General features: G+C 35.4%; 1 protein-coding gene across 2 annotated transcripts in view; it reads left to right on the forward strand.

Moving 5' to 3' along the window:
- CDC40 (cell division cycle 40) overlaps nt 1-17,149 on the forward strand; it is a 47,751-nt gene extending 30,602 nt beyond the window's left edge. For both annotated transcript variants that reach the window (XM_053590989.1, XM_053590988.1), the window contains 10 exons: nt 35-131; nt 1,449-1,588; nt 2,371-2,445; nt 4,480-4,525; nt 6,321-6,422; nt 8,471-8,586; nt 8,840-8,973; nt 13,314-13,390; nt 15,380-15,524; nt 16,775-17,149. In XM_053590989.1, the coding sequence (XP_053446964.1) occupies nt 35-131; nt 1,449-1,588; nt 2,371-2,445; nt 4,480-4,525; nt 6,321-6,422; nt 8,471-8,586; nt 8,840-8,973; nt 13,314-13,390; nt 15,380-15,524; nt 16,775-16,952 (1,110 nt within the window). In that variant the 3' untranslated portion in view covers nt 16,953-17,149. The remainder of the gene's footprint in view (nt 1-34; nt 132-1,448; nt 1,589-2,370; nt 2,446-4,479; nt 4,526-6,320; nt 6,423-8,470; nt 8,587-8,839; nt 8,974-13,313; nt 13,391-15,379; nt 15,525-16,774) is intronic.
- The last annotated feature ends 2,825 nt before the right edge of the window (nt 17,150-19,974 follow it).

Raw genomic sequence — 19,974 nt, forward strand, 5'->3', positions numbered from 1 at the left:
ATTTAATTTAAAGTTCATTCCTTAATTTCCTTAGGAAGAACAAAAAGAATTGGATGAAATCACAGCAAAGAGGCAGAAGAAAGGCAAACAGGAGGAAGAAAAACCTGGGGAAGAGAAGACAATCTTACATGGTAATATATTTTTTATACTTATTTTTATGAAAAACGTTCAATTACTATGCTCTGTTCATACAATATTAATTAACTTTACTATCAGCTGTTATAAAAATCATTGTGTTAAGAATAATTATGTTTAACAATTTGTATTCCAATGAAATTACAGCAGACTCTTCTGTGTACTAACAAAGGAGAGAAAACAGCATGATTAATGATAGCCATAGATTTCTTTGAAGCGTTAATGAATAAAAAATGATAAGAAAACTCAATGGTCCACAGTCCGTCCTTTCCTAAGATAAAGCTGACTCTTTTGGTATATTAACACTACCCCAGTCATTTTAGCTGTTATTAACTCAAGCCAAATACTCAGATATTCTTATGGTTTATAACCATTACTAAAATACACTTAAAAAGAATAAACTTTGTTTTTTATGTGAATAGATTGGAGATTAAGATTCTCAGACTTACTTTGACTTCCTTGTGGAAGGAAATGTATATTCACATGAATAAATTATAAACAGCCTACAATGTACCTGTTCTTTAATAATTAGTTATATTTAGGAAATTATACTGTGATTATTTCAAACTGTAATGTATAATTGAGCACTGACAATATTGATGATTCTGTTGTTATAGCACATAAAATATTTAGATTTGATGAAGTCATATTGGGTTCCTCAAGGTTCAGTTTTATCTCCAAGGAGTCTAGTCAGTATTTATGGTGTTTACAGCCATCTCAGTAACATAGTAATAATAGCATTGAGCACTGACTGGGTGCCAGGCATGCTGCTAAATGTTTTATATACACTGTGTAATTTAATTCCCACAGGTGACTTTATTGTAAAACTTGTGAAAATGGGAAAAGAGAAATGAAAAGGAACCAGAGGGGCATAAAAGAGGAAAGCAAGAGAAAGGATAATTGATATTTTTTGTTTTGTTTTAACTTCTTTCTTGTTCTAGTTTGCTTCTGATACTTTACCAGGGACTCACAGGGCCCAAGTTTTATCTTTTCTTCACTCACTGTAAATTATACTGTGGTGAAGTCTTTATATAATATTACTGAAATGTAACTGAGCAAAAGTAGTATGGATCTTATTTAAATGTCTAATGATCTCTGGATATTTAGAATTCCAATATACTACCTTCAGTTGTAAATGATGGCAGATGATTCCAAAAAGCTAAATCTCAGCTGAAGGTTGATCTTAACATCATCAGAGTGTCATTATTTAAACCTTAGTATGATATCCCTATGAATAAAATGTTATTTTAAGATTATATTTCATGACTATGGCTTCTATTTGTTCATTGATTTCCTTTGCCTTCTTATTTCAGTTAAAGAAATGTATGACTATCAGGGCAGGTCCTATCTTCACATACCTCAGGATGTTGGTGTTAATCTCCGGTCAACTGTGCCACCTGAAAAGTGTTACCTTCCAAAAAAACAAATTCATGTATGGTCTGGACACACAAAGGTAATCAAGTAGGTTGTTTCTGTTTATTATAATATTACAATGTGATGCTAACATAGTTTCAGCTGTTGATGTTTAGCATTCAGCATTTCTATTAAAGATGCAGAAAAGTCAGATTGAAGATAAACCTGAGTTAGGCTTTGGAGGTGCCCACACATACCAGTCACCAGTGACTTATCAGTATCTAAGGCCATCCGATTAGCTATGGCAGTATTCACAGTTCAGTGCCCTGCCCCCTTGTAATAGCGCTGTTTCCTCTTGGGCTCTAAATCACTGAGTAATGGGCTGGTACTAGCACCACATCTTCTGCTTAGCCTCAGTAATTTTGTTTTAGCTCTTGGTTATCACATTTCAGAAATTAGGTGCTCCCTGGTTTATAAACTATGGTAATGTTTAAACTAACGCATTGGCAAAATACATGAAAACTTTGATATTGATAGTTCTTTATCACATGCAGTATTCCAAGTGACAATTTCCAGCTTTTTACAAAGACCAAAGGGACTAAGTAAAAGAAGAAAAGTGGGGGTGTTAGCAACTTGATTGACTCAGGATTCCCTTGGGTGAGGAAGTCAATATTAAAGATTAAAAAAAAAAAAATCTTCCAAAGCTTCGTGTCAATAAGACCTGCTCCTGGAATAGTAATGAAGGTTATTCTAGGGCATGACTTTTGGAAAGAAGAAAAATAGTAAATTGGGTAGCTTAATATATATACTGTCTATTCTTGATGCTTAATGTTAGCTGATATTTGAATGCTTCTGGTTGATAACCGTAACATGTTTTTGTAGGGTGTCAGCGCAGTCAGATTGTTTCCCCTCTCCGGCCATTTGTTGCTGTCTTGTTCCATGGACTGTAAAATTAAGGTGAGTTTTCAGGCAGAGGAGGAGTGCTGCAAAGCTAGTTCTTCTTCGTTAAATCTATTTGGTTAATTATAAATAAATTTAGGTTTGTTAGGCAATTAGAAGCTAATTATTTTCTCTTCGGCCCTGTGAATGCAGCAATTTATGAACTGCTTCCAAACCGGTAGATTCAAATATGGCCCTGTGGTTCAATTGCCTAAGCTCTTTTTAAAGTTAGACAACTGATTAGAACATAATCCAATCACTCTGGCTTTAGACAATAAATATTTAATCAGTAATAAAGCATTTTCCAGAGATTTTGCGTATGTAACTGAGTTCATTTGTTTCTCTGAACCTTACATGGCAGAGGGGTACGTAGTAGAAATCCTGTTTTTAGAGAGTAGAAATGTAATTCATCCTTTTTCTTCTAAATACTAGGAGGCACCAAATAGCGAAAATGCTCCCAGCCCCTTCTCAAACTTTTTGTGGTTTTAAGAAGTGTCACCAATAGCTTCTGTTTAGCCATAGAGTGTGTGTTTAAAAACAAAAAAACTAAGTTACCAATGCGTGTCAGCTTGAATATGAGGAGAGCCTTGAAAACAATTTTAAATGTGAAAGGATAGTTCTTAGCTTTTTTGTGTCTTCTCCATGTTGGGACCTTAAAGGACTGTTATAACGGTTTGATAAATACCAACCCTTGGTGCTCTTGGGGAAAAGTTGAATCATTAAAATTTTATCCTTTGTAAATAATTCATAGATATTAACAACATATAAAGGTAGCTCTTTTGAGAATAGCAACCGTTTGGCATTTGTCTCTAATAGCTTAAAATGATAGAGCAACAGTTTGGGGTAAACACCCCTATCTCCTTTAACTTTTACTTTATATAAACCAGGCCTCCTCAAACTTTTAAACAGGGGGCCAGTTCACTGTCCCTCAGACTGTTGGAGGGTCAGACTATAGTTTTAAAAAAAACTATGAACAAATTCCTATGCACACTGCACATATCTTATGAAGTAAAAAAACAAAACGGGAACAAATACAATCACACCGCCTCATGTGGCCTGCGGGCTGCAGTTTGAGGACCCCTGATATAAACTATGCTACATGAAACTGAGATTATGGTCTTTGACCAACAAAAAAAACATAGAATTCAATTTAGTTCACTTCTGTTAACATTTATTTGGTGCCCATTATGTGTAAAAGGCTGCAGGTAAAAAATTGTTAAGGCACTGTCCCTGTCCTTAGGATTATCATTTATTCTGACATATGATGAGGCTGACACATGATGTTCTGATTTCAAAGAGGAAGCATACCTCAGTGGAAAGCTTAACAAGTAAAAGGGCAGGGGAGTGAAAGTACAGTGTGTTTGAGGCAAATGAATAGATTGAATCAGTATGATGCATGTAGAAAACTACAACAGTTCTATGATTGCTAGAGCATAAAATCTCAGAGACAAAGAATGATTGCTATCAAGGGAAGGGAACCTGGTTAGAGGTCCTCGCCTGGTATGCTGTGGTAACTGAGACTGTGTCCTCTCCGCCCTGAGTAATCAGGAATGTCTTCTGTTTTAGAGCACTAACAACATTGTTGAGGCAGACAAAAATAAAGCTAGTTTTAAGGCTATTAATTCACTTTAGATGAGATAAGAATTATGAGCTGGTTATTTTAGTCTATGTCATCATTTCATATAGTTTCTATAATAAGTAAAATTAAAAAAAGTCAATATCAAAATACATACACAGCAGTTTTAATAACATTTAAATTCTTTTAAAGTAGTTTGTAGTATTTTCATCATAGAAAATGTACAAAACACAGAAAAGAACAATAAAGAAAGATAATCATCTGAATTAATTTGGTCTATAGTTACCTGGATATTGTGATGTAGAGATCTTCACGTGTGTTCATTCAGTCCAAATAGTAGAACACAAACTAGCTTTATCAAGCAATATTCCATGACTAAATCCCTTGTACACACATAGCCAGGATATGACTGTTGGTAATTGATTGAAAGACCTTTGTGATAGTTAATATTTCCATGCATTGTTCTTTTTCCCCAGCTATGGGAGGTTTATGGAGACCGGCGCTGTTTGCGAACATTTATTGGTAATATTTATTTTCTTTTCTCTTTGATTATAAATCTAGGAAGACTTTTTAAAGTAAGATAACGTTACCAACAGTAATTTTGCTGTGTTGAGCTAAGTCTGGTAGGAGGAGGAATAAGTCTCCTCAGGTAGACAAGAGAACTAGGAAGTGAGACTTGCAGCAGCAGCACCAAAAGTTATGTGAGAAATGTGCCACTTTGGGAGAAGCACAAATATCTCAGAATTGCTAGGGTATGGGGAGTAGCGAGAGACAAGGGTGGAGAAAAATGACAGAGTGGGCATGACCTGTGTACCATTAATAGGTTTAGACTCTAAGACAGTGGGGAGCCATTAAAGAGCTCTTGCAGGAAAGCAACATGATTTAAAAGAGCACTTAGCAATATGGAGGATGCTCAGGTAGGGCAAGCTTGGCGGAAGGGAAATGAATTACATGTTTATTTCATTGATTTGAATTAGAAATGATGAAAGTCTGAACTAAAGCAGCAGAAATAGAGAAGAAAGGAATTCTTCAAAGCAATACAAAGATGTATTAATGCAAAGTCATTGATGAGATGAGGCAGGAATCTAGGGTGACTTCCAGGTTGCTAGAGGAATGGTGGTACCATTTGCCAAGAGAAGGAAAGTAAAAGGATGACGAGGTTTTGGACTCATTTAATTTGAGCCGCCTTTGGGATATTGAGGTGAAAATGTCCAGTAAGCAATTAGATGGCTAGATGTTGAGCTTTGAAGAGGCTGGGAATTGGCAGCTAAAGCATACAAAAGGATCAGAACTCCTTGAAGAAAATTAGAGGTCTAAAGAGGACAGCTTTGTGACAAACCAGCCTTTTTGGTAGAAAAAGTTAGTCTTTTTCAAATTTCATGTGAAGGCTCCTCTTTCCAAATTTAACTGTACCACACTGAAATTCTGTGTACATGATATTGGCTGTTTTTAGATTAAAGTAGGAGTCTGTTCTGTGGTGCTTTGTTATGATTTTAGGGTACTCCCTATGAATAAATCCTGCTTGAGATGCCACCACAGCCTAAAGGAAGACTTGTGGAAAGGATCTTCGCAATGTACAGGGGAACAAAATGTCTCTGTCAAGTATGGTGTATTTGGTCCCCATCTGTCTCCCCTGTTCTGACAGACTATTTTTCAGTGGAAAACTGAGATGTCCCTCCTTAGTCCCAGCTCCGACTGGGACTCCTGCTGTAGAACAGAATGCCTAATTGCATTCTGCTTGATGGCAGTTCACTGGTGTTGGTGTAGTGTTCAAAAAGGCTTAGTTTCTGAGATTCTGGGTCGGTTTGTGAAATTTAGTAATGTGATCACAGAAATACATAATTATTGAACAAGGGCTTCAATTTCTTGAATGTTAAGTTTAGGTCACTTTGTTTTCGCTTTCAACCTGATGGGAAATCTAAGAGTGAGCCTCCAAACTTCAGCAGTCATTTCTTTCATTGGCAATAACTAGTCTATTGTGTATCCATAAATTCTTGGCTTGTTACTTATCAGTTGTATGTATTGCATATTAAGAGATTTCCTTGACAAACTTTACAAAAAGGTTAGACCTTTTCTCTTGGTTCTTAACAAAATATTATGCCTCAGAATCACCTGAGAAACTTCTTAAAGGGAGAAAAAACAACCATACCTATACCCACATATATTCTAAGTCAATAAACCAAGTGATAGGGTTTCAGTGATCTTGACTCACAGTTCAACTTGGTAACCAGTGTGTAATTTCTCTTTATGGTGTTTCAATCTTAAGAAAATACACAAAACTTTATCTCACTGCCATTTCTGTTGGTTCTGACTTTAGGTCACAGTAAAGCTGTTAGGGACATCTGCTTCAATACTGCAGGAACACAGTTCCTCAGTGCAGCCTATGACAGGTATCTTAAGCTCTGGGATACTGAGACAGGTAAGAGCTCACTTTTAATACATATTAATCTTAGAAGTTACCATTTTTGTATGAATAGTCTGAGTGGTATTTTGAAGCAAAATGTGTCCTCTGACTGCTAATTCTTATACCATTGACCGTCAGCTACCATCACAAAGTATATTCATAGAGTTGAAACTGTTTAAGTAGCTCTTTCACTATGAAATTTGTTACCACCAAATACAATATGCAGGATGTCTCAAAAGTTCTTTACGTGTTAGCCACCTCTCTGTAAAATGTTATAATGAATATTTGATAAAGGTACATTTAGCTACTATTTCCCATTTTCCTTATGTATGACAACTTTAGGGGTGATTTTGGGGACACCCTACATAAAGCAAACACTTTTTCTTTTTTTAGACAGAATCTCACTCTGTTGCCTGGGTAGAGTGCCATGGCATCATCATAGCTTATAGCAATATCAAACTCTTGGACTCAAGCAATCCTCTTGCTTCAGCCTCCCAAGTAGCTGGGACTACAGATGCCAGCCACAACACCCAGCTGGGTTTTCTTTTTTTTTTTTTTTTTTTTTTTTATTTTGGCCGGGGCTAGGTTTGAACCCACCACCTCCGGCATATGGGACCGGCGCCCTACTCCTTGAGCCACAGGCGCCGCCCTGGGTTTTCTATTTTTAGTAGAGATGGGGTCTCACTCTTGCTCTGGCTGGTCTCGAACTCCTGAGCTCAATCCACCTGTCTCTGCCTCGCAGAGTACTAGGATTACAGGCATGAGCCACTGTGCCCGGCCAAAGCAAACACTATTAATAGACAAGCAAATTTGAAATCTTCCATAGGCCATCTTTTTGATCTTTTTGTTCCTCTACATCACCTAGCACAGTGTATTACATGTAATAGAAGCGCAATAAATGTCTGACATACAGAATTAAATTTAATTGCTCAAACTGATTGAAATGTAGATCTAAACTTCCATGGCACAGTTGTTTTTTTTTTTATTCATAGCCATGTTAATTGTATCTGTGTTGTGGCTAATATAATTTTATGTAATTAAAAAAAATCTTTTGAAAAAGTCATCTTTAAATCTTACTAAAGTTTAAGGGTAATGATAATAGCTAAGATTGATTAAGTACTGTTCCCCAGGCATAAGGCTAAGTAAGCATTGATATGCAGTATCTCCTTCAATCTTAATATATCCCTCTGAGGTAAGTACTATTAATACATTATAGATAAGGAGACTAATGATGAAAGAGGTTAACTTTTTCAGAGTCACACAGCTGGTCAGTGACAGAGTTGGGTTCAAACCAAGGTCTTTCTGATGCCAAGCCTGTGCTCTTCTCTTTAGCAGTGGTTCTCAGTTCTGGTTGCACATTGTAATCAGCTGAAGAGCTTTAAAATTACCATTGTCTGAGTCCCACCCTCACAGGTACTTCTGTAATTGGTCCAGGTTATAGACCACGATTCTACCTGTAGCCAGTGCTGAGAAACCACCATTCTGTGAGCTCTTTAACAAATCAAGATAGAATATACCTACAATAAAGTGTATAAAGTGCACAAATATCCAGGGATTTCTTTTTGTAAGCATCTGTGCAATTGCTTAGCACCAAGATCAAAATACAGAGTATTTCCAGTACTCAGTAAGGATTTCTTACATTCTTTTCCAGTCTGTACTCACTCCCAGTAATCACTTCCATAATTACGGATTTGTTTTTCCTGTTCTTGAACTTATACATGTAATCCTACCGTATCTAGTTCCTTTCACGAAACATAATGTATGAGATTCATCCATGTGGTTTGTACTGGTAGTTTGTTCTTGTAAATTGCTTGCAGTATTCGGTCATGTGAATAGAATCATAATTCATTTACTCTACCATTGGTGATACAGATTTACTTTTTTGAAGTAATTATTTTTAATTATTTAAAATCTGTGGAAAAACAATATAGTTGACAGTAAAGAGCAAGCAGGCTGCCCTTTCTCAAAATTTATTAAGCAGATGACCTCTAGACCTTAATCTCATAGACATGTTTTAGTGGTCAAATTTATTTCACTTATTTACTGTGAATCTTTGGTTTTAGGACAGTGTATATCAAGATTTACAAACCGAAAAGTGCCCTATTGCGTCAAATTCAATCCTGATGAAGATAAGCAAAATCTCTTTGTGGCTGGAATGTCTGATAAGAAGATTGTGCAAGTAAGTATTTTCAAGTGTTTTTTAAATTCCTAAGTTTTGTGATATATCGGGGATAAAATAAGGAATGTTAATTCATTTCATGTTTGCTTCTTTTAAGGACTACTGATGCTCAGTTCTTAGTAGAAAATAGTAAATTCATAAAAACACGATGTGGGAGATTTTTTCTGTCTCCACTTTCCAGAATTATGATCCTTGTTTGTTTTCATAAATCTGCTCCCTTCTGTCTTTACCTTTTCTCTTACTCAATATATAGTGGGACATTCGAAGTGGAGAAATTGTGCAGGAATATGATCGCCATTTGGGAGCTGTCAACACCATTGTTTTTGTTGATGAGAATAGAAGATTTGTGAGCACATCTGATGATAAAAGCCTAAGAGTTTGGGAATGGTGAGTTTCTATCAGTAGAAAATCTGATTTATATCAAGCAAGTAATTAAATGTAGCCAAAGCCTAACAAGAAGCAACGATCTGAATATTTTCGTAACTGTGATCCTAGCTTATCAGTTAAACTGTTTTAATTGTTTAAGTACCCACAGTATGGAAATAATAATCTAAATATGTTACCCTTCATGGTGTTTGGGTAGTCTTTCCAAAGGATTTGTATTATGCTATCTTATATTTTTATTAGATATTTTATTCTTCATTGCAAAATGACTAGCAAGAAGTTGGGGGATTAAGCGTAAGATCCTGGCCTCAGAACCAAAGCAAAGAAAATATGGGTGTATCTCTTAACTTTTCAAATGTCTGCTTTATGATTATTCAATGCTCAAAGTTGCCCCATATTATCACCCTTGTATAAATGTTTTACTTGTAGAATGTAATCATAATATATTGGTTAATTTTGCTCTTCTAGAGAAAAAAATGATTTTTCTAAACTCAAGAACTACTAAAACTAATTTAATTAAGTGTCATAGATCATGTTGTATATTTTAGTTGCAAAAAAATTACATAATAACCTTTTCGTTAAAATGAATGTTTGGATGGAACCCAGTTTGTTTTTACAGTCAGTTATGAAACACAGCTCAACCATTATTATAGCCTGGGAATGACAAAAGTGTGTCTTCCCACACCTAGAAGCTGTTCTGCTTTAAGAAGAACTATTATTTGGTTTCCTTCTCAACCTGAGTCCCTTTGGGAGGCTAAGCAGGTCCTTACCCATTGTCAGGACAATTTGGGTAATTGAAGATTTAATGTAATTTAACTTCAGTTTCTTCCACATTCACCACCACCACTACTACACCCCTCCAGATTACATCTAATTAGAGGAGAGTTCCTGGATATTAATTTTAATGTCTGTCCATGGTTTTACAACTACCTTATAACTAAGATCTTCTAACTTCAGAAATGTTTTTTACAGACAATCTGATGTAAACTCCAAGGACTTACCTTAGATCCTTTGCACAATAGATACTCTAAGGAATAAACATATATCTCATATGTATATATGATTTCTTTTGTTTTATATATTTTAACAATTTGATTATACTTAAATTTTCAGATGTTTCTACTTTCAGGTGATATATTTGCTCCATTTTTAAATGTAAAGTGAGAAAACAAATATAGTAGAACCTCTGTAAGTTGACCACCCCAGGGAGTGTAACAAACTGGTCAACATATGGAGGTGGTTCACAGAAGGAATTAGGCCTACTGTACATTGAGTACATGTGGTCATGTCCAGTCTATGAAAATTAGGTCACCTTAAGGAGGTGGTCAATACAGGGAGGTGGTCGACTATGGAGGTTCTACTGTATTTATATGTTGTAGCAATTAGAGGGTTTAAGAACACTTAATGTGTGTGTGTTTTCTAAAGTAAAACATTGGTCAGCAAAGATTTTTGATTAAACCACTAGTGATATGGGCTTCTTTTTTATTTTCTCTCCGTTCTTCAGAAATTCTTCTAAAAAGTCATAATGCTGTTTTATTTTAAATGCTCACATCCTTTAGATTTCAGTTTAACATTTACTTATAGTTGGAGCCTTCCTGACCAATCCTCAGAGCCTGTTCTCTGTCACCCCACACTGTCTTTTGCTTTCCACGGCTTTTAGCATACTTCAGTGCTTATTTGCTCCCCTTTCCCAACAAGTTCTTACCCTTGAGGAGGGGGAAGAAAGGTGTCAGTCATGCTTACTGTCTGTCCCCGACACCAGCACAGTGCCTGGCACACAGTTCGTGCTGAATATCTAAAGAAGTCCCATTACTGTTGTAATTATTAATGAATGATGTTGTATTTATTGAACCCTTTCCGTGCTAGTCACTATGCTAAGCATTTTTGCATGAACTATTTGAATTAATGTGCAAAGCAATCCTATGGGTTAGGTACATTAGTTATTCTTATTCTATATGTAAGGAACTAAGATAGGTTAAGTAATTTTCCCAATATAAGACATGAAAGAGAGTTCACATTCAGCCCAAACTGATTCCTGAGCTTGAGTTCTTTTTTTTTTTTTTTTTATTAAATCATAGTTATGTACATTAATGCGATCATGGGGTACCATGCACTGGTTTTAGATACAATTTGAAATATTTTCATCAAACTGGTTAACATAGCCTTCCTGGCATTTTCTTAGATATTGTGTTAAGACATTTATATTCTACATTTAGTAAGTTTCACATCTACCCTTGTAAGATGCACCATAGGTGTGGTCCCACCAATTACCCCCCCTCCCCTGAGCTTGAGTTCTTGATCATGTGGATAGATAGTTAGATTAATGAAGGACTGGTGGAGAGAGAAGGTAAATTGTATTCTATTTGATTAGTGGGAAATTAATAAATGTGAGGATAAGTCTTGCTACAAAGACAAATAGGAAGCAAACCGGTGCAGGATCCCCAGAACTGTGCTTTTTTGTGTAAGCCATTCCTAAGAACAATTACTCTTGACACTGGCAGCTTGCATAGGAAAGGAAGGAAGGCCCTGAGCTCAGAGTGAGGGCTATGCTCAGCTGCAGGAAAATTAGCAACACTGGGGCCTTCAGACAAGTGGTGTTTGCCAAACTCTTAGCACACTCCATGCCTGGTTAGAGTAGGATAATATACAAGAAAATAAACCAAAGGAAACTTGGTCTTCTTAGACAATACTATACAAACTAACATTTATGTAGTTTTTAAGGAGGGTAAAGACTACATTAGAATTCAGCAGCCTATGGTATTTTAATCAGCCAAATGCATGTTTAAATGTTTTTTAAAAATATTTTTTAAAGAAAGTTTTATAGAGATTGACACTATTATTTATCTTTTATCTTTAAATTTTCATAAATTTTATTAGGATTTGTTTTGTGTGTGAATTCATTGCCAAACTGAACATTATTTGCAACATCGGAATTAATAACTTATACTGGATTATAGTATCTAATTAGAAAATAGTGTGTTCATTAAAAATAACTATACATAGCAGACATTTTCACTAGAATTCTACAAAGTAGTTCAGATTCATTGTGTTCTAGAGTTCGTTGTATAAATGAAGTGTCTGTTTTAATTTGTTTACTGAACCTGAACTATGACTAATTTAATTTTAAAATGCTCTTATGTTTTAATTCGTGCTATGAGATTATTAGCCACTAATAATAAATATGAAGAAGGAAAAAAATGAACCTTTTTAAAGTAAGGCTCTTTTTAACACATTTGGGTCACACTGAATGTCACTTCTCACGGTGTCTGACACAGGTATAAAGGACTGGAGATCTGACAAATGTTATCGTCCAGGTTCCACTGCAAATTCTTCTCTAACCAAGACCCTGATAGAAATCTTTTCTAATCATTTGCTCTTTGTGCTGAGTAGACGGATATATAGATAAAAAAAATTCTTACATGAAGGCAAATTATATTTTCCAGTTAATGATAGTATTGGAACTTGAACCAGAGTTTGAAATTGCTGCTCCATATTCTATGCTGTTCTTCAGATTACATTTCCCACAGATTACTCTGTAAAAATTCTTTCTGATCTGATGAAAAGCAACAAGACCAAAAATCCTCCCAGAATTTTTAAAGCATTTTTATCTTGGAGAATATTAAAAATGAAAAGGTATTTTAAACTTGTGATGGTTCTAAATTTAGGTGACTAGTTTTGGATTTTTGGTTTTGTTTTATTTTTTTATATCACTCATATGAGTTTTTTGTAATGTTTTTTTCTCTTGCACTGTACGTATTTGAAATGCTTTATATGTATGTAAACTGAAAATAGTCCAGGTACCAAGCACTTAATTTCCCTGAACTTAGTCATTATTTCTGGATGTGCTGGAACAGCTCACAGCCTTGCCCGCCATCCGCTTGCACTGCTGAAGGCTCTTTATCACTCTCACCCACTCACAGAGTGACAAGCTAAGGTTGACTGGCTGGTAAAACAGTATTTCCCTACAAGCTAGCCTCAAACATCTTGCTTCTGCCTACCATAATACATTTTTAGATGAGTTCATTATTAAAGAACTTCTGGTAACAGTTTTTGTTTTGTTTTTTTTAAACATAAAGGCCAAAGTTTAAATCAAGTAGAAAACAAAATCACTGGCACTGTTACAGTTATCATAAAGGAAAGTCTTTAATGAAGTAAAAGATTTATAATAAGTAATAAAGTATCATTTTGTGATTTTCCTTCTTCCAGCAAGTTTCATTAAAGGTTTGTTAAATGTATGATTTCAAGAGTTTGCTTTTATTTGGATATTATTCCTGTATTTCAGAGGTAATTCTTTTAAAGGTGCTTTTTAAAACTTATTCTAATATGCTATTTTAAATTTTTAGGGATATCCCAGTGGATTTCAAGTATATAGCAGAACCCAGTATGCACTCAATGCCTGCGGTGACTTTGTCTCCAAATGGTGAGTCAGTACGTAAAGTGTTTTTAAATGAGCTTCTAAGACGTGGTGTAATTGCTATATTCAAAAGAACTTTGACTATTTCCTTCTTTGAGATATCTGTTACAGTGTCATGCTTGTGTAAGGAAATCTTGTCAATATTAGATATAATTGCTGGTTTTCATATGTGAGTCGCCTTACCTACTCTTGTTTTTCTAGAAAATAAACATAAAAGAAACAAAGATTATAGCTAACATTTGAGCATCTAAAGATTTCTATTTGACAAGGGTTTCAAGTAGACATAGAATCAGTTTCAATAAATCATTTCATAGGGCAAAATAAATGATCAAGCTATTTAATACTATTTCCTATTCAGTAATCCATTGCCTGTTAAGTATAAGATAATTTGTGGTACAGAGACAGTGACAGTATACAGGACAGTATGCTGACAGTTCTACATGAGCGTGTTAAAGTGGACGTACTACACTTTGGGAGACCAAGGCAGGTCTCGCTGACACCAGTCCAGGCAACATAGCAAGACCTTTTCTCTACAAAAAACATATATTTAAAAATTAGCCACATGTAGTATACACACCTATAGTCCTAGCTACTTGGGAGGATGAGGTGGGATGATCAGTTGAGCCCAGGAGTTATAGCCGCTGTACTTCACTTTGGAAGACAAAGCAAAACCCTATCTCTAAAAAATAAGTATATACATAGAATGTTATGATGTTTGGGGAGCATCACCACCGAAGCCACTGCTAACTCACACAGCTACTGTTAAGTGTAGGAAGAGGAAGAGTTTGCTGTTCCATCAGGGCATCTGCCATAGGCAAATGGGTGATAGTTGTCAAATGATCTGTCATTTTTATGAGAACAACCTGACTGGATCCTATTTTGATAGTCACTATATCATATACTTTGTCACTGTGCCTGTACATTTTATGTAGTGTGCTTTATAACCGTCTGTTACAAATACTGTGCCCATCTTGATCAAGGTCATTTACCACTCAACCATTAAGATCATTTCCTTATAATGTACTCAATACTAGTATGAAGCCAGCAGATGATCTGATACACACCCACATAGGAGTAAAACTCAATTCAGTTCAACTTGAGTGGGGAGAGGAATGAGATAGAGGAAGAGAAAAAGGGGGGACGGTGAGCCCCACTTAATGGGTACAGTGGAGGAGTATAAGCCATGCCTTTGGGTGCGGAACACAACTGCAAGATAAACTACCTAACACAATTACAAAATGGACTCTACCTAACAAATTCAAATATTGAGAACTACTTGTTTGTGTCCATACATTAACCTGAAATCAAAAAAACATATATTAGTAGAAAAAAAAGATCATTTCCTTAGTTAGCATTGTTTACAAGTATAATTGGCCCTCCATATTTATAAGTTCCACATCCTTAGATTCAACCAACCACAGATCAAAAATATTCAAAGAAAAAAACAAATTAAAAAGCAATACTGTAATGACTATTAACATAGCATTTACATTGTATTAGTATTATAAGTAATCTAGAGGTGATTTAAAGTATACAGAAGACATGTGGGTTATCTGCAAATGTGATGCCATTTTATATAACAGACTTGCGCTTCTGTGAATTTTGGTATCCACAGAGGATCAAGAGGTTTCCTAAAACCAATCCCCCATAGATACCAAGGGGCACAAGTACAGTCATGGGTTGCCTGAGCATAGTGAGACCCCATCACTACAAAAAATTGAAAAATTAACTGGATGTGGTGTTGCACCTACCGGAAGATGGCTTGAGCCCAGGAGTTTGAGGTTGCTGTGAGCTAAAAAACACGATTGTACGAGCAAAATCCATTACTTCACATATTAATACTTCTTATTTATAACACTTTATAGGTTGTATGGCAAATTTATTTTCTAGTATTATAAAGTAGTTGAGCGCAAAAGAATATTAATCACAGTGAACATATTATTTTTTTAAAACCTTTCAATCTTTCTCTAAAATATCCCATTATTGACTTTACAGGGAAATGGCTAGCATGCCAGTCAATGGACAACCAAATCTTAATTTTTGGAGCACAGAACAGATTTAGATTAAATAAGAAAAAAATTTTTAAAGGCCATATGGTAGCAGGCTATGCTTGTCAAGTAGACTTTTCACCAGACATGAGGTAAGTTTCAATCTTCTATTCATATATATATACATATACAAATAACAATACTTAACAAATCACAGTCACATAAAGTAATTGTATGAAAGTCCGGTAATCTGTCAAAATGCCAAATATAAAAGCAAGAACAAGTTAGGAAACTTACTTTTTTGCTTTTTTTAAGCTCTTCAGTTAATCTCCTTATGTTACTTAGGCCTATGTCCTTTAGCCACCTAATAAATCTTTGTGTTATATCAACAATGCCTTATTTTCTCTCTGCTTTTGTAAGCTATAATCACCATATTGCTACGATTGAATGAACACCAGAAGCATTCTGTATTGCAGTGTTGAAGTTAACAACTTAACTACAGCTTGTCTGCTGAAAGCTCAAATCCAGCTTTTGATCATTTCTAGGTTGCACTGGATTTGGGAGCCTACAAAACCTTCTTAGTTAAAATATATAGATAGAAGTAATTTAGGTCTCCCTGTAATTCTGTTTAGCCTGGTAATTGGGCCTTATACTTCTCCCTCTGATTCAGCCTTAGATGGATTCAAAAGATATTGAAGCCCCAAAACAATTGTGAAAGTGGTCTTAAGTTGTTCACTGGCTATATGTGAAACTGGTTCCCCTACACTGTTTCTGACTGTCCGGAAACTGATTATGATACTCATTCATATGGCCGCTGGGACTCTCTGTGTTCCTATTTAAAAATAATTTTTCTGGCTAGGCTCAGTGGCTCACACCAGTAATCCCTTAGCACTTTGGGAGGCTAAGGCAGGAGAGTCACTTGAGGCCAGGAGTTCAACACCACACAAGGCAATAAGCAATAACTCATAAGTACAAAATAAAAAAAATTTAAAACTAGCCAGGTGTGTTAGAAAGTGCCTGTCATCTCAGCTACTCAGGAGGCTGAAGTGGGAGGATCACTTGAGCACAGAAGTTCAAGGCTCCAGTGAGCTATGGTCACACCATTGCAATCCATCCTGGGCAACAGAGGGAGACTCTGTTTCAAAAACACAGAAGTTTTCTGCACTTAGATTGGTAGCTCAGTGGGGAGGTGTTTTTATTAAAGAAGTTTACTTTATAGACTGCTTGTTACTGAGTATTTGCATTGGGTTTTATCTTTTCATGTTAAAGTGAAAAAATAAAATCTTTCTCTGTTCTTCTTTTAATAATGTAAACTGTTTTAAAAGTTTAAACCTCTTTATAAGTCTAATTACCAGTTCAAGACATTTGAATTTATTTGGATTTATTTATCTTCTCATTACAGCTATGTGATTTCAGGAGATGGAAATGGAAAGTTAAACATTTGGGACTGGAAGACCACAAAACTCTATAGTCGGTTTAAAGCTCATGATAAAGTGTGTATAGGTGCAGTGTGGCATCCACATGAAACATCTAAGGTCATAACATGTGGCTGGGATGGTCTCATTAAGTTGTGGGATTAATCTTTGTACTATCCAGGATCATTTTTGATCCAATGTCATATTTAACTGTATTTAATTATTAAATGTGTTTGTTGATACCCTGATTTTTACAGATAATGTTTCCTTACATAGCCATATGATGTTGTGCTATTGTTTGTAAAATTGATTTATAATTTCATTGGCAACTTCATTTTGGTCTTTATAGGTGTTTATACAGAGAATGACCATTGACTTTCTGTTTTGCAAGTAGTTATTGTTGGCAGGCAATTTTGTTTTATCTTCACGACATTCTAAAAGGATCCCTTTGGGATCACAAGAGAATCCCTAGTGGATTTTGAATCCTAGAGGAGGTAATATAATTAATGAATCATAAAGGTACCATGTACTCACCACTTCAACCAAAAGGACAAGACAGAACAGGGTTGATATAATTTAATATAAATCTGAAAGAAGGATAAAGCCACCCATATTTATTATACCCATTATTTTCAGTGGGTCAAGTTCTAATCTTTTGGCTTCAGGAGTTCTATTTTCAATGACATGTGTTATATATTTTTAGTTGTAAATCAGTAATCTTCAGCTGTAGCATTCTTATATTAAACAATGTAAAATAAAAATCAGTCCAGAGTTCTTTCCTTGACTTTCTTCCCTGATCAGTGTAGACAGTGCAATTTAAGTTGTACACAAACCTTATGTCCACCATGTATATTTTAATCAGAGAATTACAATATTTCTGAAAATGGAACTCAAGAAAATGAGCCAAGACTTTGAATTTCAGTTATCTTCAGTATCATTAGGGACCTGGCTACATTTTCAGAAAATTGCCTCACAGATTTTACTACTGAAGTCCTCCTTATAGGAGAATAAGGTATGAGGGCATAGTCCAAAATATCACCTTATAATTTCTTTGAAGTCATATGTTTTTTCTTTAAAATCATTCTGATTTTGCTTGTGAATGTACATGACAGAACTGTTCAAGATTTTTTTTTTTTAATAATTTAAACTGTTTAAAAGTTTAAACCTCTTTATAAGCCTTTGCGGGGGGGACGGACTCTCTAAGAACATGGCTAGGGTTCCCAGTTTGAGAATCAGTGACCATGGTGAGAAATAGTTTAAAAACTTCAGATTATAAAATCAAGATAGTATCTTGATTATAGTAGCTAATAGCACTTCAGTTTGGCAAGCCATTCCTCCTGTTTTATTATGAGTCTATATTAGATGTTTGAACATGGTTTGAAATATTTCCAGTACCATACTGGAAAAGATTGGTTTGATAGCTGCTCAGAGTGCTGACTTGGAGATCAAAATCATGTTGAGTGTTGCTAACCTAAGAGCACTAAGCTCTGAGTCCTGTGCTCTCATAGTATTGCATGCTTCTTACCCTTAGCTTTCTTTTTTAAAAATTTAAATTTTAAAAGGCCTAGGCCATATAGCCACATACAAGTAAATTTCAAAGGAAATAGAAAAAAGTGCAGGAGATATATTTTTTGACACACAGGCACTCAAGGAAATACCATCGTACTGCCTAGCTGCTGCCATTTCTGTAACTGCCAGGAAAGGTGGCAGGTTTCTGCAGGAGAAAGGAATCAGCACGACCTTCTCTTTAGTCCCAACCACTGGTTTTAACAAATGTGAATTATTGAAATGTGATGGGACAGAAAGAACCATACATTTAAACTGTCTTGTTTGGCACCAGTATTGTAAGTTACAAATCATAATTTCTAAATCTGGAGTTATTTTACTGTGTTTCTGATTGTTCTAAACTAAGTAACTGTATATAAAAGTTGTCTCTTTTTTTAAAAGATCATATTTTTAAATAAAGCATTTTTTGTAGAAAGTGTTACAGAAATATTCATCTTGAGTCTCCTATTAAGTCATAAGTACATTGAGACACCAAAGTTAACAATTTGAAGATTTAAATGTAGAGAAATGATACTTGGGAGATGGGTATGGTATATTCAGGTTTATTGTTGGCTTGATTCTAATTAATAAAATACAGGGCAGTGCCCTCAGAGCATACAAATTACATTTAACACATTGGATATTACTCATTTACCCTGTTTCCCCGAAAATAAGACATCCTCCGAAAATAAGACCTACTTACAGGAAAGATAAGACGTCCCCTGAAAATAAGACCTAGCGCATTTTTGGGAGCACACCTTAAAATAAGATACTGTCTTATTTTTGGGGAAACAGGGTAGTAGTAGTCCTAAGTTATGATTTTATCCCATTTCAAAGTACATAAATAAGTGAAGTTCTTTTCCAGCTTAAAAATGTCTCATATTATTACTGGACTTAAGTGGTTACCATCTGGCCCTTTTTCCTCACTGCAGTCTTTTTTGTCATATCCAGGACATTTCCTTCCTAAAAGTTAGAATAAAAGTGATGCTTCAGGGCAATGTTTAACTGAATGAATTTTTGTTTGTTTGTCTTTTTTAGATAGAGTCTTCCTCGGTTGCCTTGGGTAGAGTGCTATGGCATCACAGCTCACTGCAACCTCAAATTCTTGGGCTTGAGCTATCCTCTTGCCTCAGAATCCTGAGTAGCTGGGACTACAGGCATGTGCCAGTACACCCAGCTAGTTTTTCTATTTTTAGTGGAGATGGGTTCTCACTATTGCTCAGGCTGGTCTTTAACTCCTGAACTCAAGCAATCCACCCTTCTCAGCCTCCCAGAGTGCTAGGATTACAGGTGTGAGCCACCATGCCTGTCCTTGAATGAATATTTATAAATATTGCAGCAAATACTGGGGATATTTCATCCTAAATAAGAAGCCGATTTTAAAATAAAGAACAGGAAATAGCATCAAACAAGTACATTTCTAAGTAGTTCTTGAGGATAAATTGTGGGGCTGGCTGATATTCTTAGCATGTTTATGAAGCACCTGGAAGAAAACATTGACAGTGAAGTATCAACCCCTTGGAAGACAACCATAAATATCACAACCCTAGCAACACTCCTAGAGGCTCTTCTTAAAGAACAGTGTTTCTCAGACCATGGACTAAACTGCATCCAAATTACCTGGGGGATGTGTCACTTACTA

Source organism: Nycticebus coucang, chromosome 5 (assembly GCF_027406575.1).
Source record: "Nycticebus coucang isolate mNycCou1 chromosome 5, mNycCou1.pri, whole genome shotgun sequence".
Taxonomy (NCBI): domain Eukaryota; kingdom Metazoa; phylum Chordata; class Mammalia; order Primates; family Lorisidae; genus Nycticebus; species Nycticebus coucang.